The sequence below is a fragment of the Bison bison genome, unplaced genomic scaffold (assembly GCF_000754665.1).
Source record: "Bison bison bison isolate TAMUID 2011002044 unplaced genomic scaffold, Bison_UMD1.0 scf7180017864290, whole genome shotgun sequence".
NCBI classification, from domain to species: domain Eukaryota; kingdom Metazoa; phylum Chordata; class Mammalia; order Artiodactyla; family Bovidae; genus Bison; species Bison bison.
The window spans coordinates 1,764,688-1,789,631 of record NW_011494862.1 but is presented as its reverse complement, the minus strand read 5'-3'; the positions used below and the strand labels follow the sequence as shown (position 1 = coordinate 1,789,631).

Sequence of the window (24,944 nt, the reverse complement as noted above, 5' to 3'; positions counted from 1 at the left end):
TTTACATGTTTCAATGCCATTCTCCCAAATCTTCCTACCCTCTCCCTCTCCCACAGAGTCCATAAGACTGTTCTATACATCAGTGTCTCTTTTGCTGTCTCATACACAGGGTTATTGTTACCATCTTTCTAAATTCCATATATATGCATTAGTATACTGTATTGGTGTTTTTCCTTCTGGCTTACTTCACTCTGTATAATAGGCTCCAGTTTCATCCACCTCATTAGACCTGATTCAAATGTATTCTTTTTAATGGCTGAGTAATACTCCATTGTGTATATGTACCACAGCTTTCTTATCCATTCATCTGCTGATGGATATCTAGGTTGCTTCCATGTCCTGGCTATTATAAACAGTGCTTCAATGACCATTGGGGTACACGTGTCTCTTTCCCTTCTGGTTTCCTCAGTGTGTATGCCCAGCAGTGGGATTGCTGGATCATAAGGCAGTTTTATTTCCAGTTTTTGAAAGAGCATGAAAATAAACAATGGAAACAATGAAAGTTGGCTAATCCTACAAGTAAACATGTGTATGACTTTAGGAACCCCTAAACAGACAAACGTAAGACCATAAATACTAGAATACTTAAAGAGAAGGAGAAAAAAATTATGCTTTTTCTCTCATTAGATTTTTATCCAGAAAACACATGCTTACTGATGTCTCTGGATCAGCAGTGTCCCTTGTAGATGCCCCACAGATTCTTTCTGTTTATTGTGCTAGACATTTGTTTGCCATGAACACATTCCTTGGACCACTGAATTTGTTGAGTAAAGAGCATGGGATGTGCAGTGTTTGGATCTGGGCTTGGTAAGGACTTTGGATTTCTAGGCAAGTCAGCTTATGTCTTTGCCTCAATAGCCAATAAAAAAGATAAAATAAAAACAACTGCTTTACAAACCTTTCAGAAAGAATGAAGTATAGGAGAGCACTTTATAAAATGCTTCACAAATGGCAATGTGCTTTAAATATGTAAATTATATATTTCATAACATAATCAAAGCTTGTGATTGGGTTTTCCTTATATCTAGTGGGCAGGATCCAATCTTTTTACCCCAGTGGTTCCCACATCAGTTTTTGGGAACTGTATTTGGGAAGCTTTTTAAAGATACACTTCCAGCACCTGACACATTGAAGATATCCTGACTCAGAACTCCAGGGATGGGCCAGGAGCAGGAGCTCCCATGTGACTTGGATGATCAGCCAGAATGGAGAACTATTGTTACTTGACATTGGATATTTTCCAATCCCCAACTAATGCCCAATGTCAGTACACACCAGGAACTTAACTCTGGTAATGCAGAAAGATTAAAATGTAAATGTCTCTGAAAGACATAAGATCTTGAAAAAGTCACAGTAATTTACAAAGAGAAATGTGATATTTTAGTTAGAGTAGATCTTAATAGGAGAATAATTCCTAGAAATGAGTCTTGAAGCTAAAATTGATCGTCGGTTCTTGAATCCTGATTTCTTATAGAAAGGGAAAATGCGAAAGAAATGAAGGAAACATTTCAAAGTGTAACCTGAGATTGAGCCTGGTGGCACTGTGTCTTCCCTATTCCCCCTTTTAGTTTTTTTCTCTCTCAGTACGCAGCACACACACACACACATAGGACTGGACTCATAACATTTTTCTAGACAGCTCAGTAAATTAGCTCATCAGATTCAAATTATTAATCATTTGAGTACCTGCTATGTTCAAAGTCTGCTTTTATGTAGAAAAACAAATGTCTGGGATCTTGCTTAAGGGAGAGAAACAAGTACAACTGTCACTGTAGTAGAGATGAGGGAAGATAACCTCCACCAGTTAAAACAGTCCCGTCACCTCGCTCCTCTGTGCACTTCCCTTGTGACCAGCCTGCCGCATGGTCAGAATCAGAAGCCAGGGGCCATCAAGTTAATTAGTTATTTTAAGCATCAAGGATAGAGTGAATTCAAAGTAGAGAATGGTTATCAAACCAAGATATACGTAGATTAACCATTCAGGCTCAGTCTAAGAAAGACAAGCATTCTCTAAGGGGTTCCTTTCCATGAGGAGGCCCTGGAATATATCACCAGATTAGGCAAGGGTACAAGGGCAAGCCTCTGTGACAAACATGAGGTCTGAGATAAGAGTGAAAGGGAGTCCAGAGGAGAGGCCGACAAAGGCTTTTATAGAGGAACTGATACTTGAAATGGACTTTGAAGAATGAAAAAAACATTTAATTAGCAGAGATGAGAGGAAGACAGTCCCAGTCGCAGCTTGAGCTTTATTTGGGAAAACATCTTCCCTGCTAGTGAACAGCAGTTCAGTAGTTATTTGGGACATTCAAATGTGTCCCAACACCCTAGCAGCTGCCCTTCCCCCAAAATAAGACAGAGTTTTTTCAGCTCTAACTGCTGCAGCTGCATGCCAATCACCAGGCAGGACCCGCTGACGCTGCAGCCCTGAGCAGGCACCTGGTCTGCCTTGGGGGAATGTGGGAGAGGAGATGAGACAGTCATTCCCCTTGTCTATTTTGTAATCACTGAAGGAGAATTCCTAGAGCCCAGGCTTCAGGTGATACATGGCTACTCTTTCAAGAAGTTTGGCATATGGTCACTGCCCACTGCTACCAACTGAGAAAAGGGACAAGAAAAAAGAAGGATAGGAAGGGAAGACAAAAAACAAGACCACAGATAGTTGCACAAAACTTAGAGAGAGGGATTTTTGGAGCTAACTTATTGATGATAAAGAGTTTGGTTCAGGAGATCTCAGGATGTGGATTAATGTTTGGTGTAGTGATAAAATCAGCTATCAACTCCTTGAGTGTTCACCATATGTGTTGGGTTCACTATCTCTTTACATCCTTGCTGGTTCTTAGTCGTGTCCAACTCTTTGCAACCCCACGGACCGTAGCTCAACAGGTTCCGCTGTAATGGGATTTCCCAGGCAAGAATACTGGAATGGATTGTCATTTGCTCCTCCAAGGGACCTTCTCCACCCAGGGATCGAACTTGCATGTCCTGCATCTCCTACACTGGCAGGCATATTCTTTAACACTGTGCTACTTAGGAAGCCTCCTTTACATCCTTACCCTACAGTCTTATCTCCATTTGACAGATGAGGACACTGTGGTTTGCAAAAGTAAATACTTGCATAGATTCATAAAGCTTTTTAAAAATAGCTGAATTAAAAAAAGATTGAACCCAGTTTACTGACTCTAGAAATCCAGGCTCCTAACCCCATCACAATGGGATTAACCAGTTAGGTTCAGCCATGGGAAGCAGCTTGGGTACAGTTATTCCAGTTTACTTAACAGAAAGATATTCTCCTTCCTCCTCAACTTCACTGATTGCAAGTTGAAACATTCTCCATTAGAGCCTCCTTTTCGAGAAGAAAAATGCTAATGCTAATACAGTACCTCCTTCCTTGTCAACAGCTTTCAAACTAATTATCTTCATGACTCCAGAGGGACCTAATCACACGTCCCATCTCCATTTTGCTACCTTCTGTTCTCATTGTCACCTGCTGCTGCAACACACTAGTCACACCTGGCCCCCTTTGCATCTTGGCACCTTCACACTCGGCTCGTGTCTGCATGCCCCCAGCAACAAAAGTTCTGAAGTGAAGTAAGTTTCACACTGCCCCTGGTGTAAGGATAAAGCCGCCACCATCGGAGGGAAGCCTAGATCCATGTAGAACCCAGGTCACTGATAACAAAGACAAACTCTATCTCTAGTTTTCTTTCCAAGATACCCAGACGATGGGTAGTTTCCATTTAAGCTTTAAACACACAACACATATTTTGTTTTCTTTGAGGTTTGTCAGAATCTAACCATAGACAGAAAATTAAAGGCTTTGATAGGATTTCACCACAGAATACATATGCACCAGGCATGAATCATTCAGTTTCTACAGTGTTGGAAATGAAGGGACACTAGGAATCAGACTGACTCTGTTTTCCATTTCCATGGGTGAACACTGAGGCCCAACAGCCTGGCATAACTTACACGAGGACCCACACTGAGCCACATGCCGGATGTTGACACATATGGGTTTGAGAGAATAGAAAATTACTAAATCTGAAATAGGGTTACTTGGGTCCAGTTTTGAGGCTTTGGACTACAATTTTTAAGTGGTTCATTTATAAAACAACAGTAAGTAGAGGTATGTTTGGGATATATCTCCAAGTATATATAAGGCCAACTTTAACAATGAGAAAGTTGGTCAGTGAAATTGGGTGTTTTCAATGCACCTTATGGACTTGGAGGGTTCAGAATGTGCCACCCAAAATATATTGCTTTGGCATTATGATTATTTTGAGCTAAAGGCACTTGAGAAAGAGCAGATGCAGGAAGAGATCTCTGACTGCTCCCTTTCTACCCAAAAGGAGGTCATAAAATTTCCCATGAGAAAGGTGTACTCCCTGTACTAGGAAGAGAAGCACATTCTTATCACCAGACACTGGGCACTGATACCAAAAGGGACTTGTACAAATCAACCTGCTAAAATCACCCTTATCTTACATTGGTTCCCCCATTTATTTCCTAGTCACTGTCCCACAGTTTATTGCCCCCAGCCCAAGCCCCTTTTGTCTTGTCACATCCTCACAATTTATTGTTCTCTGGGTTAAAAAGTTTACAAGTTTGGGAACCTAATGTCTTCTTCAGGTTTTCATTTTCCTTCTGAAGATTCCTGTCTACATGTAAAAATATTAAATAAATGTATATGCTTTTCTCCTGTTAATCTGCCTCATGTCAGTTTAATTCTTAGGCTAGTCACAGAACCTAAAGGGGGAGAAGGAAGTTTTTCCTCCTCTACAAACTGTAGCTAAGACTTTAGGCTCTTCTTTCATCACTATCAATCTTATGGGAAATTCACACATGATCTAGTACAAGACCTCTCACCCTCTTTACAACACTCCCTAAATTCCCAGAAGATCTTCACTTTTATCCCCATAAACTGTATATGAACCAAGACACACGTTTTTAACCCCATGAACCATATATGAACTAAGACACCTGTTCTTATCCCCATGAACCATATATAGACACACACCTTCTAAGCAGAAGGTCAAAATGACAGAGAGGATGTACAGTTCAAGTGTTCTGTGAATTGCAGCTCTATACATTTTTCTTTCAAAAGACATTGTTTTGCTCCATGGCTCTCAAAGTATCTGTTTGCATACATTTTGACAGGATATAAAGTTAAATCCATTTAGAATGGAAAGACATTTATAATAAATAGCTAACACCATGGCTTCATGAAAGAAAAAAAAAATCATATCCCAAAGATTGGAAGGACACAATCTTTAAATAAAATTTTTGAACAAGGGTGGTTGGCAACCTTAAACACAAACATACACACACATAACATTGTTTTAATTTTGATCACTTCACTGTGGATTCACAGCAGTCTGCAGCCTGGTATTTGAAAACTATATCTGTAAGCAATGGGAGCCATTAAATGTGCTAAGTGGAGAGTACCAAGAATAGACTTGTTAAAGAAAGACTTGATGACAAAGACTATAAATTAAGGAGTGAAAGGACAAGGTGACAAATCCCCATGTGCTGCAGAGGAAGCAAACTGTACTCTCCTCCTACTTAAAGAATTAAAAACAGTCTAATCGTTCTAATAGATGTACAGTCTGTTGTGCTGTGCTGTCACTAAGTCATATCTGACTCTCTGCAACCCATGAACTGTAGCCTGCCAGGATCCTCTGTCTAAGGAACTTTGCAAGCAAGAATATTGGAGTGGGTTGCCATTTCCTCTTCCAGGGGACCTTCCCCACTCAGGGATGAAACCCACGTCTCCTGCTTTGGCAGGTGGATACTTTACCACTGTGCCACCTAGGAAGCCCTAGATGTATTCTATATGGGCCTAATTAAAGACCTAGAATGTATATAATACAGAGCTATATTAGGTGATGAGTAAACTATGAGAGACTTGGAGATAAGCACACATAAGTTGGAAAGGTGTGAAAAGGGAGAGAGGATGGAGAGAATGGGAAGGGTGGGGTCTTCCCAGAGACTAGATAGTCATTTGCTAAACCAGTTTCCTCCTCTTTGTGGACCACAACCAAGTTATATTTCCAAGAGTCTCTTGCAATTAGATGTGCTTTGTGATGCAACAAAACTTTAGTGGAAGTGATACTAGGTACCCCCAAGTGAGAGGGCAGAGGAATGGCTGTGCCTCTCCCAGCTACATAAAGAAGACTCTGAAGACCTAGAGACATAAGACGGCAAGAACTTAGGTCTCTGACTGAATGCATCAGATACTCCTTACCTACCAGGAATACCCATTATGGGAATGAGAAGACACATTAGATAGTGTGAAGCCACCATAATGTCTGAGTTTGTTTGTTATACCAGCCAGCATCACTATAAAAATAATGTATCTGATGATCATGCCTAAGTTCTAAAGAAAAGAACAGCTTTATTGAGATACAGTTTATATACAGTAAGTTTCCAAGCCAATGATCTTTAGTATGTTCTCAGACTTGTGCAGTCATCACAGCTACCTAATTCTAGAGCATTTTAATCACTTCACAAAGAAATCCTATACCCATTAGCAATCTCCTCCCATTTTCATCCAACCCTTCCAGTCCTAGACAGATGCTTATCTTCCTCTCTCTACAGATTTTCCTATTCTGGACACTTTGTATAAATGGGATAAAACAATATTTGGTCTTTTGTGATTATTCCCTCTTACTTAGAACAGTGTTTTCAAGGTTCATCCACGTAGCATGTATCAGTTCTTCATTCTTTTTATTGCTGAGTAACACCCCACTGTATGGATATACCATATTGTACACTTTCATTCGTTAACCAAGCTTTTCTTGTATTTGCTGTAGGAGCTTTAAAATATCCTATCATCATATTGAAGAGGTGATTCATTTATCTAGAGGATGCACACACACATTCAAAGCCCTGTGGGTTACAACTATCAATACTTTGCAAAAAAATGGCTTGCTGCTGCTACTGCTGCTAAGTTACTTCAGTCGTGTCCGACTCTGTGCGACCCCGTAGACGGCAGCCCACCAGGCTCCCCTGTCCCTGGGATTTTCCAGGCAAGAACACTGGAGTGTGTTGCCATTTCCTTCTCCAATGCATGAAAGTGAAAAGTGAAAGTGAAGTCGCTCAGTCGTGTCCGACTCTTAGCGACCCCATGGACTGCAGCCTACCAGGCTCCTCCATCCATGCGATTTTCCAGGCAAGAGTGCTAGAGTGGGGTGCCATTGCTTTCTCCGAAAAAAATGGCTTATTTGACTTAAAATCATTTAAAAAATCAGTCATTCAGAAAAATCGAAATTCCTGTTAGAGTGATAACATACAAATCACCTTAAAGTGGAAAAAAAACCCAAGAGGAAAGCACATGGCTTTATACCTTTTAATTCAAGAATTCTAAGAAAAAAATAATACACTGCAGGCAAACAGTTTGGCAGTAGCCTCCATAAGGATGCATTTTGGGGAGGAACCCACAGAACTAAAGCTAATGTCAACACAAAGCAATTAAGTAGAAATTAGGTTTTGCTGGGTCAGGAAAAAAGTTCATTAAAGGAATCAAGTCTCAATGTTTTTCTAAAGATAAATCCCAGCTTAGTCTAAAAAATCATTAAATCTTAATTACAGAGTTAATTTGTTGCTGGTGTCTACAAATGAAATATTAACATATTTATGTAGCCTGGAAGTTTAGAATTGTGATTTTTCTTTTCATGGTAGAGAAGTTGACGATCTGGGAAGATTTATAAGACTGGAGAAAAATTGCAAGACAGAAAAATGCTGCTTCTGTATTCGCTCTCTTTAGGTCATCAGGAGGACATTCACAAAGAAAGAATTGACTCTGCAGGCATTACATTCATATGATAGACACTTATCAAGCACTCCTTGTTTCCTGGGCCCTATTGAGGTGCTGGGAATACAGAGACATAGAGACACTGGCTTGGTTATTACAACAGAATGTAGTAAAATCTGTAGAGAGTCATGGATAAAGACGAAAACTTGGAGAGAATGACTAATTCTGACTGAATGCCTTGTCTCAATGGCAAATATATTGTGTACGGTCTTGGGATGAGTAATTTGCTATGTGAGGAGAACAAGGAAATTCTGGATAGTGGGAATGAAATCCACAAAGATTTGGAGTCATGATAAGTCATGGAAAGTTTAGGAAAAAGTGAAACGAGAGTTACGCGAAGCAGAATTACTGGGAATACAGAAGTAGGTTAAAAACTGGTTTGGGTTCAATCTATAGAGCTCATGAGTTTAGATTTTGTTCTTTAGCCAGCTGAGAACTAGCAGATTTTTCTAAAATATCTTATTTTCTAAAATAAGTTAACGTGGTTGGGTTATTTTTGAAGTTTTACTATAAAAACATACACACACAAAAGAATAAGATACGAATTGTGGTTGATTACCACATGCATATCAACCACCTGGCAATTGTCAACATTTTTCCACTTTTGCTTTATTTAAATGGAGGATTTTAAAGCAAGTCACACACCTGATTTCATCTCACTCCTACATCTTTACATGAAAATATGTTCTTATCAATCCACTTTCACATCTAAATAAAATAATATTGTACTGGCATAATTTAATCATTTATGGACTTAAATGCTCTTATCTTATAAATATCTTTTTATAGTAGGTTTGCTCAAATGAGAGCCCCCAATTAATTTCCTATGTTGCGCAAGTTGCAAGGATTCTTAAAAATTTTAGTTTAGAACACTACTTCTTCATCCCACTCTCTTTTATCCCCATGCCACTGACTTCCTAAGAAACCTGGTATAATGTTCTGAAGTCTGTCCCACATACTGCATTTATCTGTTTGCTTCCTTATTGGTGTAATTTAATTTTCCACTATTTCTTATAACTGGAAATTTACTCTGAAAGGCCTAATTAGATTCAGCCTCAATTTTTTTGTCAGACAAGAGTACTTCATAGGAGGTACTGCATAATTTATATTGTACCCCACTGGGAAGCACTTAATATCAAGTTGTCCCACTCATAGTGATGTTAATACTGAAGATCAGATTTGCTTCCAAGATGACTTCACCTAGGTCTGTGTGGAAGATGGGACTATGGTGAAGTCATTCTGGTGGCAGGGAGATCAGGTATTACAGCATTATAGGAGCAATGAAGTAGACATGAGGCAGGAAACAGATAAACAGAGAGAATGCCATAATGGACAAGTAATTTTGGAGTAGGATCATTGGAAGACTGGAAATACATTAATATTATAAATTTGGATGGGGAATGGGAATAGGGTCAAGTGAGCCAGTGGTGAGGACAAAAGAATGTAAGCTCCATGATAGCAAAAGACTATGTATATGTTGCCCAATGCTAAACTCTTAATGCTTAGCACTGTGCCTGGCACACAGTAGGTATCTGATAAATATGTGTTAAGTCCATATATGACTGTATTGTTGGATGGACAGGTAGGTGGATAGAGGTGTGGAAGCTACTAAAATAAAAAATTAGTTGGATGTTCACACTACTGCTAGTAGCTGGGGAGATCCTGCATATTTAACTTGCCTTCAGGATATTTGTCTATTGATTATTACTACCTCAGGAAAATGCTTAACACTGTAAGGTATATCTCAAATTGTATAACCCAGGAATGTAAAAAAAAAGATGCAAATGAATCTAAATTTAGTCCATGGGATTCATATCTGGATTTTAGGAATGTAGGAATGAACTTTGTGATTATTTGGGGGCCTCAAATCATAAAAAAGTTTTAGGAAGTTTCTAGGATGATGACAATCTGAGAATTTATGCATCTATATCAATGGCATTTAACATATAAAGTTAAGAATATTAAAAATCATAATTATTAGCAAAATAATGATCTGGTTCCTTGAAAATCAGTAAGTCTCTAGCCAGACTAACTAAGAAAAAAAGGAGAGGTGACACAAATTGCTAATATCAAAAATAAAAATGGAGACATCACTTTTAATGTAATTAAAAATGGCAACCCACTCCAGTGTTCTTGCCTGGAGAATCCCAGGGACGGGGGAGCCTGGTGGGCTTCCGTCTATGGGGTCGCACAGAGTCGGACACGACTGAAGCGACTTAGCAAAAGCAGCAGTAGCAGCAGCAGCAAAGACTTCAAAAGTACGACAAAAAATATTAAGCCAACAGATTTGATAATCTATATGGAATGTACCAATTCTTTGAAAGGCATAATTTGCAAAAACCCATAAAAGAATAAATAAAAAATGTGACAGGTTTATATCTATAAAGGAATTTTAGTCAAAAAACTAATACTCTTCCAAAGCATCAGGTTCAGATGGGTTCACTGGTGAATTCTACCAAACATTTAAGGAAAAAATTATACCAATTATCTATAATTTTTTCCAGAATGGAGAAATATAGGGAATATTTTCTAACTCATTCTAAGAGATCAGGATTACCCTACTACTAAATTCAGACAAAAACATTCCATAAAAAGAAAACTGCAGATCAATATCTCTCATGTACATAGATTAAAAAATTGTTAACAAAGTATTAGCAAATTGAATTCAACAATGTATATACGGAATTATATATCGTGATCAAGTGGGATTTATCCTAGGTATATAGTCTGGTTTAACATTCAAAAATTAATTAATGCAATCACATGAACAGGCTAAAGAAGGAAAAATAGCACAGTCATATCAATAGATACAGGAAAAACATAAGGCAAGAAAGGAAATAAAAGGTATACAGACTGTGAAGGAAGAAATGAAACTTCGTTCACAGATGACACGATCATTTTTGTAGAAAGTCTGAAAAAAATGAGCAAAAATCTCCTCGAACTAGTAAGTGATTACAGAGAGTTTGCAGAATATAAAGTTGATATGCAAATATAAATCACTTTCCTTTATGCTAGTACTGAAAATGTGGAAATAAAGCACAGCATCATTTCCAACAAATATGCTAAGTCACTTCAGTCGTGTCCGACTCTGTGAAACCCCATAGACGGCAGCCACCACGCTCCCCCATTCCTGGGATTCTCCAGGCAAGAACACTGGAGTGGGTTGCCATTTCCTTCTCCAATGCAGGAAAGTGAAAAGAGAAAGTGAAGTCGCTCAGTTGTGTCCGACTCTTAGCGACCCCATGGACTGCAGCCTACCAGGCTCCTCCATCCATGGGATTTTCCAGGCAAGAGTACTGGAGTGGGGTGCCATTGCCTTCTCCGTCCAACAAATAAAATAGGTATAAATCTAACAAACTGGTATAAGAACTATGTGAGTGGAATTATGAACTCTAATAAAGATATCAGAGAATAATTAGAGAGATATTCCATGTACATGAATAGGAAAAATCCAGTTCTTCCCAACTTGATCTTTAGATTCAATGCAATCTCAATAAAAATTCTAGCAAGTTACTTTGTAGATATCTAGAAACTGATTGTAAGGTTTATGGAGAGGCAAAAAATCTGGAATAGCACAGTATTTAAAGAACAAAATTAGACGACTGATACTACCATTCAAGAAGATAGAGAGCCCAGAAACAGAATCACTTAAATACAGTCACTTATCTTTGACAATGCAGCAAAGGAAACACAGTGAAGCAAAGATTGTCATTAGGTGACCTTGGGTATGGCAATGACTTTTTACACATAACCATACAGGCATGATCCATGAAAGAAATAGCTGACAAGCTGGAATTCATTAAAATTAAAAATCTCTGTCCTGCAAAAGATAATATCAAGAAAATGAGAAGACAAGCCATAGACTGGTAAAAAATGTGTGCAAAAGATAATATGATAAAGAACTGTTATTCAAAATATACCCCCCAAAAGCCTTTTAAAGCTCAATGTGGATCAACCTAGAACCTATTATACAGAGTGAAGTTAAGTCAGAAAGAGAAAAACAAATACTGTATAATAAAGCATATATATGGAATCTAGAGAGATGGTATTGATGAAGCAATTTTGCAGGGCAGGAAAGAAGGCACAAACATGAACAGAATTTTGGACACAGTAGGGGACGGAGAGGGTGGGATGATTTGAGAAACATGTGTATTACCATATGTAAAATACATAGCCAGTGGGAATTTGCTGAATGATGCAGGGAAACCAAATCTGGCGCTCTGTGACAACCTAGAGGGGTGAGCTGCAGGGGGGCGGGGAAATGGGAGGGAGGTTCAAGAGAGGGGGACGTATGTATACCTATGGCTGATTCATGTTGATGTGTGGCAGATAATTGCAATATTATAATTATCCTCCAATTAAAAATAAAATAAAAATTCTCATTGATAAAAAATAAAATGCAAAACACAATTGAAAGACCAAAGACATGAACAAACACTTCACCAAAGAAGATATATAGGTGACAAGTGAAAATGAAAATCGGTCACACAGTCATGTCTACTCTTTGCAATCACATGGACTATAGCCTGCCTGGCTCCTCTGTCCATGGAATTCTCCAGGCAAGAATACTGGAGTGGGTTGCCATTTCCTTCTCTGGGGATCTTACCGACCCAGGGATCGAACCTGAGTCTCCTGCATTGCAGGAAGATTTTTTACCAACTGAGCCACTAGGGAAGCCCATATGTGTATAAAAATATTTTCAATATCATCAGTTCAGTTCAGTTCAGTCTCTGAGTCGTGTCCGACTCTTTGCAACCCCATGAATTGCAGCATGTCAGGCCTCCCTGTCAGAGAAGGCAATTGCACCCCACTCCAGTACTCTTGCCTGGAAAATCCCATGGATGGAGGAGCCGGTAGGCTGCAGTCCATGGGGTCGCTAAGAGTCGGATACGACGGAGTGACTTTACTTTCACTTTTCACTTTCATGCATTGGAGAAGGAAATGGCAACCCACTTCAGTGTTCTTGCCTGGAGGAAGAATCCCAGGGATGGGGGAGCCTGGTGGGCTGCTGTCTATGGGGTGGCACAGAGTCGGACACGACTGAAGTGACTTAGCAGCAGCAGCAGCAGCAGGCCTCCCTGTCCATCACCAACTCCCGGAGTTCACCCAAACTCATGTCCATCGAGTTGGTGATGCCATCCAGCCATCTTATCCTCTGTCGTCCACTTCTCCTCCTGCCCCCAATCTCTCCCAGGATCAGAGTCTTTTCCAATGAGTCAACCCTTCACATGAGGTGGCCAAAGTACTGGAGTTTCAGCATTAGCATTAGTTCTTCCAAAGAACACCCAGGACTGATCTCCTTTAGAATGGACTGGTTGGATTTCCTTGCAGTCCAAGGGACTCTCGAGAGTCTTCTCCAACACCACAGTTCAAAAGCATCAATTCTTCGGCGCTCAGCTTTCTTCACATTCCAACTTTCACATCCATACATGACCACTGGAAAAACCATAGCTTTGCCTAGATGGACCTTTGTTGGCAAAGTAATGTCTCTGCTTCAATATCGTATGTCATTAGGAAATCACAAATTAAGACAATTATGAGGTACCACTATGCATGCATTAGAATAGCCCAAATCCAGAACACTCACAATACCAAATGCTGACAAGGATGAGGAGAAACAGGGACCCTCATTCATTGCTGGTGGGAATGCAAAATGATATAGCCACTTTGAAAGACAGTTTGGCAGTTTCCTACGAAAATATATATATTCTTATCACACAACCCAGCAATCACACATCTTGGAATTTACCCAAACCAAATGAAAACTTATGCCCATACAAAAACCTGCACATGCATGTTGACAGCAGCTTTATCATAATTACCAAAACCTGGAAGCAATTGAGGTGTTGCTCAGTAGATGAATGGAAAAATAAACTGTGGTGCACCCAGACAATGTAATATCATTCATCACTAAAAAGAAATAAGCTACCGAGATACAAAAAGGCATGGAAGAAATTTAAATGTGTATCACTAAGTGAAAGAACACGATCTGAAAATAAAACTTATTGAACTTCCGGTTATAAGATGAATAAGTTCTGACAACCTAATGTAAAACATGGTGATTACAGTTAACAAAACTATATTTTATACTTGAAAGTTGCTAAGAGATTAGATCTTAACTGTTATCACCACAAAAAAGAAACTGTTAATTATGTGATATGGCTGAAGTGTTAACTAACCCTGCTGTTGCAATCATTTCAAAACAAACAAGTATACCAAATCATCATCTTAAAAATACCAAGGTGTAAGTCAACTATATCTTAACAATGCTGGAAAAACTAAAATTATAATAAAAAACCTAATACTATATAATGAAAATGATACTTACAAAAATAAAACTTAAAAGACCTAAAATAGGCCACCAAGGCAAAGACTCTGGTCTTTAATGATGGTAGTGTTTTCCCCTTTTCTTTTTTTCAAATGACATCTTTTTTAATCTCATAGAATGCTGTCAGCCCTCCTTATCTTTAGGTTGCACATGTGTGGATTCAACAAACTGCAGGATCATTTAGTACTATATTTACAACCCGTAGTTGGTTGAATTCACAGATGCAGAACACCTGGATATGGAAGGCCAGCTATGGGACTTGAGCATCCGCAGAGTTTGGTATCTGCAGCAGGGCCTGAAACTAATCCCCCATGAATACCAATGGACAATTGTATTACCTCCTCTGTTCTGAATGTTTGAAAATATCTATATTCTTCCTAGTAAGATAAGAAAGTTTGTATTATCATATTCCTTCCTTACTACCAGATTAGTAGCATTTATTACCATTAATCATTACTTTTCAATGGTTTAATAACTGAAAGGATCATATGTTTAACCAGTGCTTATTTTTTAAATCTCTTCTTTTTTATTAATGATAAAATCTGATTCATACCACTTTAGTGAAAATTTGGGGCTTATCAGTTCACATTAGTGAAAAATCAGGAATGGCACTGCCTTCAGACATACTGGAACCACACCATCAGGGCACCATGACCCTGAGCACTCAATTCCCCATTTTCTGAGGGGACGATCTTCTCACGCTCCACTGTTTGGAGACTGTAGCTACAGGTGCACATCCTCTCAGGTTTAACTTCAAGAGAACAGAGAGTACTGTCAGGAGCTCCCACGTAATTCCCAGAATTCATTTCTGACTCAACCCATCACTGATCTAAATGTTTTATTGATTTTATTTTTATAAGGATTGTCATTTTGTTCTGCTTGGTTAAGTCTGTGCCACATGTCATATAGAGGAATGGCTAGCTCCCAGAGGAGATTTTGGATACTAGAGGAAGAGTAGATGCATTCTAGCAAGACAACAACTCTAAAAAAATTGCCTATTTTGTACTGTGCTTTCATATTATCTTGTGACTACCATCCCCAGCGCACAAATGAGAACCTGATGCTCGCTGAGTGGTGTGGCTGGGACTATAAATGAGGTCTCCCTTCTCTTAGCTGGGTGTCATTCTGCTGAACGAGATTGTGCTGCATAGTAGAATAAATACTCATTACTCCAAAAATGAATGAAAGAACTCTTCTCCCAGAAAAAGTCTTTTTTATCTTGTTGGATAAAATAAAATATTTTGGAGGCAAATATAAAAATTCCTCTTTCCAAGTTTTCAATTGTTATTTCAATGTCTCTGAAATCAATATGATGAATAGAGTATGAATTAGCCCCTAAGAAAGTTGATAGCCCCAAGAGACAACAATTGTTCACTAATTCACATTGATCTTAACAACATCTCATGATTCAAATAGCAAAGTTGCTGGCAGAGAGTGCTGAGATCAGTTGCTTACCACTAGAGAAATCAGCCTAGCACCCTTCTAATGGTAAGATTTACATGAAAGTGAAAGTCACTTCAGTCAGGTCTGACTCTTTGTGACTATACAGTCCATGGAATTCTCCAGGCCAGAATACTGGAGTGGGTAGCCTTTCCCTTCTCCAGGAGATCTTCCCAACGCAGGGATCGAACCCAGATGTCCCACATTGCAGGCAGATTCTTTACCAGCTGAGCCACCAGGGAAGCCTAGGAATACTGGAGTGGGTAATCTGTCCCTTCTTCAGTGGATCTTCCCAACCCAGGAATCGAACCGGGGTCTCCTATATTGCAGGCAGATTCTTTGCCAGCTGAGGCAAGAAATCCTAAGATTTACATAGTTGCTTGTGAAGTTCCAACATACTACAGATGAATGATTCATTTTCCCTAATTAAAGGAAGACATCAAAATGATTACTTCTTTTACTCTTTCACTCAGTGTAATGACTGATCTGGGTTGATCCTGACTGAAGCCATAACAACTTAGAATGATATACCTAAAATTTGCTCTTTTAATAAAACGGGCTGGAAAATGGATGAACACTTAGAGTTCAGACTGCATGTGTTAAGCCATTTCAGTCATGTCTAACTCTTTGCGACCCTATAGACCATAACCCCATACACTCCTTCGTCCATGGGATTCTCCAGGCAAGAATACTGGAGTGGGTTGCCATGCACTCCTCCAGAGGATCTTCCCAGACCAGGGATTGAACCTGCATCTTGTAAGTCATCTGGATTGGCAGGCAAGTGCTTTTTGCTTTCTCCTAGAATTTACAACATGGTAGAAACCGAAAAGTTTTTCATGACAAACCAGACTTGAAATTCTACAAAGGCAAAGACCACATGTATTGAACTCACTGCCTGGCAATTACCCAGAGACTTGCACAGGAGAGATAAATAAAGTGTGTCGAATAACTGAGTGAGTAAACGATTCACTTAACTTTCCCAGAGGAGCACGAGTCTTCCAGCTTTGGGATTCCACTCTGACACTTTGTTCTAGAACTCTGAGCCTGAATTTCAGAAAGTCCTTCTGATTTGTTAACCCCCACCCCCCATCAATTTAGAAATATCTCCCCTTCTTCAGATTTCTTTTGTATTTTCTGTCCATAACTCTCTCATTTAGAGTTTACTTACCTCACTTTATATATGTGTGTGTGTTATTGTCCTCAATTTTAACTGGAAGTTTCTAGATTCTGGACACTTAGGTTTATCTTTTTTATATACCCTGAAACCTAGTACAGCCCTGAAATATTTAAATTTGCATTTCACCTTTTTCTAATAACCTGGGCAGTTCCCATAAAGACACACCCAAGAGAAACACAGTATGTTTAAAACTAAAAACCAATAAAATAGAAAGCAAGAGTCCATGTAAATAGAAGGGGATACATTCTTTCAGAGTTAATTAGACAGATTGTACTTGGGCAATAAATTTGGTTTCAAGTTTTCCAGCACAAAAAGAAAAAGAGGGTATCCAAATTATATGTCAGATAACTATGCACTGGCCAGAACATTTCTCCCTATGACATTACACCCGAATAAAAATTTATCAGGAGTCTCTGTAGCAGAAAGCAAATGGACACTGGAGTCAGGTTGTCCTGGTTTTATATCTCATTTTCTGTCCCTTTCCTAACTATGTGACTTTAGGCAAGGCATTTAAACTCACCAGACCTCAGTTCCTTCATTTGGAAAATGAGGACTTGGGTAACTATAAACCCCAAGGGGCTATTCTAAGACGTGCTATTACTAAGCTAGTTAAATAGTAATAATAATAATTAATAGTGGTGCATCTTACTGTACCAGGCACTGTGCCAAGGGCTCAATGTATAGTATCTCACTTCTCTCTTGTTCCTCTCTTGTGAGGGAGGTGACTGAAACAGCGTGATGAAGTGTGGGCCTAAGGTCCTGCAGCTAGCTAGCCCACTGTGTGACTTTTAGCATTTGATCCCTTGCATGCCTGGTAAATATCTCCTGCCATCCCATTTTTACAAAAAGAATAACTGCTGCAGTATGCTTCTCTATATGCATAATTTCAAACTATCCTGGGACCATATTTGTACCCTTGTAAAGAGAAAATGGCAGATGACATAGAAATCTCAAGTCTCTTGAGAATTATACTAAATAAATTTCTGTGTGCTTTCTTTGCATGTTTGTATGCACTAAGTTTAGATCAGTCAGGTTCAACCATAGCTTCCTCACACTGAATTTTCCCTGTGCATAGCACACAGAGGCATAGCGCCTATCCAGCCCCATCCCATCACTCTCTGCTTCCCAGGAGATCTTATTTCCAGGTTCCAGGTGAGAAAGAAGTCAAAAGGGCATTTATCAACTTAAGTGAGTTACAGGACAGTCAATAGACTGAGTTCAATTCCAGGCATGCTATTCATTAACCACTGGACTTTGGGAAGGTCACTCTGAAACATGAGTGTCACTTTGGGTAAAGTGAATAAGTTGGACAAGTTTAGTAATAGCTATTGAATTGCTTTTTTAGGGACCTGTCTTAGGGACTGCTACTCCAGTGCAAGAAGGAGATTAAAATGTTCTCAACCCCTAACTTCAACTGGGGAAACTCTAGTTTTATTGTTTTTTTTTAATTTACTGCATGTTGACTTTAGTTTGAGTTAAAAAGCGCCTCTGACACATTGAACTAGATGATTGTTAACAGTCCTGGTTTAACAGCATGGCTGAACAATCTGAACGCACGTCCATTCCTGGCTGAACTGACTGCCCTAGGTGGGACTTCGGTGTTACAATTTGCCACTAGTAGTAGGCATGGCAGGTTTACTAAGAGAAGAGTTAGGAAGAGAACTTTTTGCTTTTCTTTGCTAAGTTCTGAAAAGAAGCAAAATATTCCAGATGATAATCCTTCTCGGAAACTGGCAAGTAGATGGCCACAGGAAGACACTGGTTGCAAAGGAGACCAGATGAACTGGGAAATTATTTACTGCTTCCAGCAAATTAGCTGAAGAAGAAAAAAAAGAACGCTTTCTCCCTTTTAGTACTGTGGGGAGGAAGTAAACAAAACATTCCATCTGATGTGATTCAGAATTTCCCAGATGCTAAGCCAGTCGGCCTGCTGGAGAGTTCTAAGCCATTAGGACTTTCCCAAAGCATCCTAAAAGCACAGAACCCTCTCTTATGAAAGATACAGCAGCAGAAAGGACTGCCCGCAGGCTCCCACTCAGGAGATCTGGTCTTCCTGGTCTTTCCTCTGTTTCTCTTCGTTTGGAATTGGGCAAGTCACTTTTTTTTCTCTGATGTTGGTTTTCAAATCTGTCAAAGGAAGATTCTGGACTAGGTATGTTTAACTAAGGTCTCTTCTTGCTACAACATAGAATTTTCCTCCAAATAACCCAGGACTCAGCCAAATGGACAGCCCCAAGTCGCCTGGCCTCTGGAACACTTCTCAGTATTGAAGTAGAAACCTCTTAAGCCCCAACCCTGCAGATGACGATACTCTTACTGACTGGCTCCTCAGTACCTTCAAGGTTTACTGGGTGGGGCATAATCGTTTTAGGCACATCTTGTTCAGATGGTCTAGTGTAAAATCAAATTCTTGATGTGCTTTTCCTTTTCTAACTCATTTTTATTTCCTCTGTACTTCATGCTGATATTTCAGGACAATGTCTGCTTCCCCCTCAATGTCCCCTAAATATTACATATTAAAGAGTAGTGGATAATATATTCTAACAACAACAAATAGAGAGTAATAATGGAAAGGTTATATTATTACTAAGTGGGTTACTTAAAAGGGTTTCCCAGGTGGTACTAGTGGTTAAAACACACACACACACACGCTAATGCAGGAGATTTAAAAAGAGAGGTAGGTTTGATCCCTGGGTTGGGAAGATCCTCTGGAGAAGGACACAGCAACCCAGTCTAATATTCTTGCCTGGAGAACCTGATGGACAGAGTCCATAGTCCATGGCCTATAGCCCATAAGGTTGCACAGAGTCGGACATGACTGAAGTGACTTAGCATACATGCAGCTTCCTTAAAATTGAATTTTAAATATTTCTACTCTTAAAAATCACAGTCATTATTATCACAGAGAATCTTCCTTCTGTCAGATTTCGTCATTGTTCCTCAGCTCCTCAGTCTATTGCAGATCATAGCTCACTACAGTCCTTTCAAAGTCCTTTCCTGGGCAATTCCTGGATATTTGAATTTTTTCCAACTTCCTTTTATAGAGCAATTCAGTTCTCTCTCTTTTCTAATGATGCTCCTTGGCTATTCCCTGGGGCCAGCTTTCCACATCTAAAAAGCACAAAGTGTTTTTTTTTCCCTAATTGATTTCTCTGAGCAGTTTCACATCTGTTTCCTCATCTATAATATGGGGGAAATTGTTCCTGTGAGTTATTGTGAGGCTTCAGTGAGATGATACCTGCTTGGTACCCCAAACAATGCCTGGTGCATAATCATAGTAGGTGCTGAACTAATGTTAGCCACTGGTATTTGCAGTACTCCAAAATCTTTCAGGATTGTTTTGAGGATTAGAGATAAAGGGCCTGCCCCATGGGAGGCATATATAAACATGCAAATATGTTAATAGTTACAAACTGTTTACTCAAAGCCAAGCTCTGTTCTATATATGTCCATTTAATATTCACAACAGACAAGAACTATAGATACTCTTCTTATCCTCAATTCACAGATGAGGAAACTGAAGCATAAAGAGGTTAAGTAACTTGCCTAAGGTCACACAGCTAGCTAGCGGCTTAACTAAGATTTAAACTCAGGCAATTAGACTTAAGAGTCTGTGTTTTTACCTTCCATGTTGTCCTGCCTGTTAACTTTTTTAGTAGCATTGTTAAATAAATGGGGGCAGTAGGTTCATTGAATGCATAATCTAACTATAGGACTCTGTATCAAGGAATAAATTCTCTCAAAATACTTCTGAAACACTTTAAAAGTAGCTTTTGGCAGCTCACTGGAATGCCAAAATGGCAGTTCGCTAGGTCTTCCAGGAATGTTGTCAAGAAGTCTGGTTGTTTTTCCATTGTTTACTATAAAATGCATCTGCTGTCTAAACAGAACTATACCAAAGAATACTAGCAAAAATTGTTAACGTTTCAACAACTGGATCAGCAAAGTGTTAGATGCCAGAGTTTCCTCTATCTGTGTAGATGTATGAGCTACAAAGATGACCTTATTCATGAGACTTATGAGTCTGAAAAACATTTAATGTTTCAATCAAATGAAGCCGACCACATAATCAATCTGGTACTTATTTTGTAGTCACACATTTATTCCTATCCCACACTGTAATTAAGCATCAACCATCAGCTGCCCAATCAAAGACTGAAGTTCAAATGATTTTCCTAAAATCAAACCAAACATTTTCAAGGTCAGCTTCAGCAATGGCTAATCCAGGGAAGGAAAAGAGCATTTGGCCCTCCAGACTTCCAAGCTGCACACCTGTGATGAGATGGGCTACTGCTCTTCTTGAAATGAAGGCCTTTTGTTGGGAAGTGTGTGTGAGTAGACACTTGGTTGGTTCCTAGCCCAGTACCTAGCCCCTCCCTCCCTGGTCATAACACACTTTCTCTTCCTGACACTACCTGAACTTATTTCAGATATCCCCTCCTCCACATATCCATGTGATTCAGGGGACTCTAACCCCCGCCTCTCTGGCTCCAGCAAGTGGACCCTGATTACCCTCATTAAGCTAATCTGATCACAGTTGTCTCATTCCCCTGGCTAAACCACTGTGTTAGGGATAGACCCAAGACATGAAACACGAGACATTTGCTTGGGGCTTCTGGGAAATGTATCTGAGTTCTAAACAGAGACACCCTAGAGATGGCTCCCTCTGCCTCTGGACATTGTTTTATCCAAAGCTAATGCTTGTTACAGTCATAGTCATTTTCCAGTTCTGAGGATAACAATATGGAGGAAAGAAAGCCTAGATCCTGATGACAGTATGCTCCTAGAACCTGTTTTTTTTTTTTTTTTCCTGTTAAACAATGATTTTATTACTTTAGTACAATACACAAATTTATGCAACCAGGGCAGAGGCTGTGGATGACTCGTATTTCCAATTGGGGGGTAGGACTCATTTGTTCTTGTAGTATCGAGCCACCTGGTGAATATGGCTCTCAATCAGAATCAGACGTAATTTAGCATCTTTATCCTTTCTGTTCCTCTCAAGATGCTTTCGGACAGCAATAGCTTTCTTAATTAAATGATAGAGATCCTCAGGGAGATCAGGAGCAAGTCTTTTGGACTTAAGAATTCTCAGGATTCTGTTGCCTGTCACAAAATGTACTTGCACAACACCATGAGAGTCTCTCAGGATCACACGGATCTGTGAAGGAGTCAGGCCCTTCTTGGCCAGTTTGTAGATCTGCTCCTTCACGTTGTCAGAAGTGAGCTTCAGCCAGGTGGGGACGCTGCGGCGACAGGGCAGAGCCGACTGGGACAGGCCCTTCCCGGGAGCGCACATGCGCCCCATGATGGTGGCGGTGTGGTAGCAAAAGGCTAGAGCTTGTTTTTTTACTCTCTCTGCTCCATCAATTGTGTAAAATAATAAACCTCATGATTGAAGGCGTTTGAGTTAAACTTCCCCCATATTTGAATCCCTAAGGATTCTAAGCCCCACCATGCATGCTTACACTTGTGCAGGCTTGTTTCAGCGTAAACCAGACTGCTTTCAGGGAAGGGTGCTAGCTCCACTGTAAGTCAGGATGAAACAGAAATTCAATATCTGCCCAAAACCTAAAACATGACAAACCTGTCAGCTTGCTGCCCAAAGTGTGGTCCCTGGACTAGCAGCGTCAGCCTAACCTATGAGCTTATTAGAAATGCAGAATGTCCACTCATCTGTGTTGGACATTCAGGTTGTTTGCATGCCCATGCTACTGTAAACAGTACTGCAATGAACACTGGGACACATGTGCCATTTTGAATTATGATTTCCTCCAGGAATATGCCCAGGAGTGTGATTGCTAGGTCATATGGTAGTTCTATTTTCAGTTTTTTAAAGAACCTCCATACTGCTCTCTACAGTGGCTGTATCAATTTACATTCCCACCAACAGGGCAAAAGGGTTCCCTTTTCTCCACACCCTCTCCAGCATTTATTGCTTGTAGATTTTGGGGGGATGGCCATTCTGACTGGTGTGAGGTGATACCTCATTGTAATTTTGATTGGAATTTCTCTAATTATTAGTGATGTTGAGAAGAGAACCTGCCGTATAATACGAGGAGCTCAGCTTGGTGTTCTGTGATGACCTAGAGGGGTGAGATGTGGGCGGGAGGTCCAAGAGGGAGGGGATAAATGCACATATAGCTGATTCACTTCATTGTAGAGCAGAAACAAACATAACATTGTAAAACAATTATAATCCAATTAAAAAATAGTGAAATGAAATATAAAAAAAAAATATGTAGAATGTCAAACCCCACTGCTTTCCCACTACCTGACCTGCTCCATCACATCACACATTTGAACAAGATTGGTTGGTGTTTCCAGCGCATGGTAAATTCCTAGAATCTTTGAATCCTGGAATAAAAGGGGAAGAAAAGGGCCCAGCAATATGGTTCCTCGGGGGATCTCTTGGGAAACTTTTAAGACTCAGTCTTCTCCCCCTTTTCCTCGTCTTTAGTGGGAGGGAAGGGCCTGGAAATTGTGTACTTTGTTATCCTTCTCCAAGTCCCTTTCTCTAATGATTTTTCTCTTTTACTCTTTGAAATCAAATTACAATGCCTGCATGGCAGGATTCTAGTGCCATTCCTCTGCAGCCAGGTAGCAAGGAATGCCTTTCCCGGGTATGATGGCTGCTAGAGAAGGCTCTCATTCAACAAAGGGCACCACACTTCACAAACTCAGCCATTACTTGTGCATTCAGCTCGGGGCAAGAAAAGCCAAATTGGAAAGACTGGTTATTCTACAGCTGCTAATCTAGCCCACTAGTAACTGTAATGACCTGGTACACTGCAATGACCTGCAATCTGGTCATTGCACATGATCTGGTACCTCATTTGTGGGGCCTGGTGCAACATGAAAATTAAGAATTCTAAGCAAGTAAGAGCAAGGCACTGAGCCAAGTGCAGAGCCCTTCTAAGCCTTATGCAACAGGATAGGTTACACAGACACAAAGCCAGGCCTACACTCAGGAAAAAATGGGCAGAAAGACTATGAATCCAGTTGTCTGGATTTACTTTCAGAAAAGCTTTTGCAAAAAAGAGAAACTGTCATTGGAAGAGGTCTAAGATTGGCTTATGGTGAATAAGACTCCATGATAAAAGCATTCATTCCAAATATCATCTATTTATTTCTTCATTCAAACTCACCAAAAACAAGGCACGTTGCTAGTTTCTTGGATACAAATTTTAAAAAAGACATTCTCCACCTTCATGGTGCTCACACTCTAGTTGGCAAACTAACATGAAAATAGACCTATAATCTGAGGCCACAGATTGTTAAAATGGAAGAATCCCAAAATGTTAAGTACTTGAAACTGAATCACCAACCCATAAAATCTAAGTGTGTTCTGTAAATCAGTAACAAAATTAGTGAAGTTACCCTTCTAAAAAAAGTTACTTTTGCTTGTGGCAAACTTCTCAAAGGAAGCCAATAAGTAGGCTGATTTAGTGGTCTACAAGTTGACTTTCTTTTTGAGGAACAAGGTACATCATTTTGCCTATGTAGAAATTTTGTCCAGTGTGCAACTACTTATTTTTCACCTTCATGAAATATGGCCCCCACTATTCCTTTCTTCATTATATCCTCTCAAAACATTTATCCCAATCTCATTGCCAGAGATGGGCAGACCAAATAAATTGATCCATTTTCCTGATTCTTTTCCTGATGTTTTTGGAGACTGCTTGGCAAGGAGAGAATGGAAGAAACTCCATTTAATGTCAGGCTTTATGTTAAAAAGAGAAAAAAAGAGGCAGTTTGTTTTCAGTTCAGTTCAGTCGCTCACTCGTGTCCGACTCTTTGCGACCCCATGAATTGCAGCACCCCAGGCCTCCCTGTCCATCACCAACTCCCGGAGTTCACCCAAACTCATGCCCATCGAGTCGGTGATGCCATCCAGCCATCTCATCCTCTGTCGTCCCTTCTCCTCTTGCCCCCAATCCCTCCCAACATCAGAGTCTTTTCCAATGAGTCAACTCTTCGCATGAGGTGGCCAAAGTATTGGAGTTTCAGCTTTAGCATCATTCCTTCCAAAGAAATCCCAGGGCTGATCTCCTTCAGAATGGACTGGTTAGATCTCCTTGCAGTCCAAGGGACTCTCAAGAGTCTTCTCCAACACCACAGTTCAAAAGCATCAATTCTTCAGCGCTCAGCTTTCTTCACAGTCCAACTTCTGTGTCTTATGTACA

At 39.8% G+C, this 24,944-nt stretch overlaps 2 protein-coding genes across 4 annotated transcripts in view; both read right to left on the bottom strand.

The window, feature by feature from the left end:
• Positions 1-24,944, bottom strand: part of SGIP1 (SH3-domain GRB2-like (endophilin) interacting protein 1) — a 233,732-nt gene that overhangs the window by 178,125 nt on the left and 30,663 nt on the right. The gene's annotated exons all lie outside the window — the stretch shown is intronic.
• Positions 19,446-22,422, bottom strand: LOC104996153 (40S ribosomal protein S13-like). The gene has a single exon (XM_010850273.1). It carries the CDS (start codon positions 22,064-22,066, stop codon positions 21,668-21,670), a length of 399 nt encoding a protein of 132 aa, XP_010848575.1. The 5' UTR covers positions 22,067-22,422; the 3' UTR covers positions 19,446-21,667.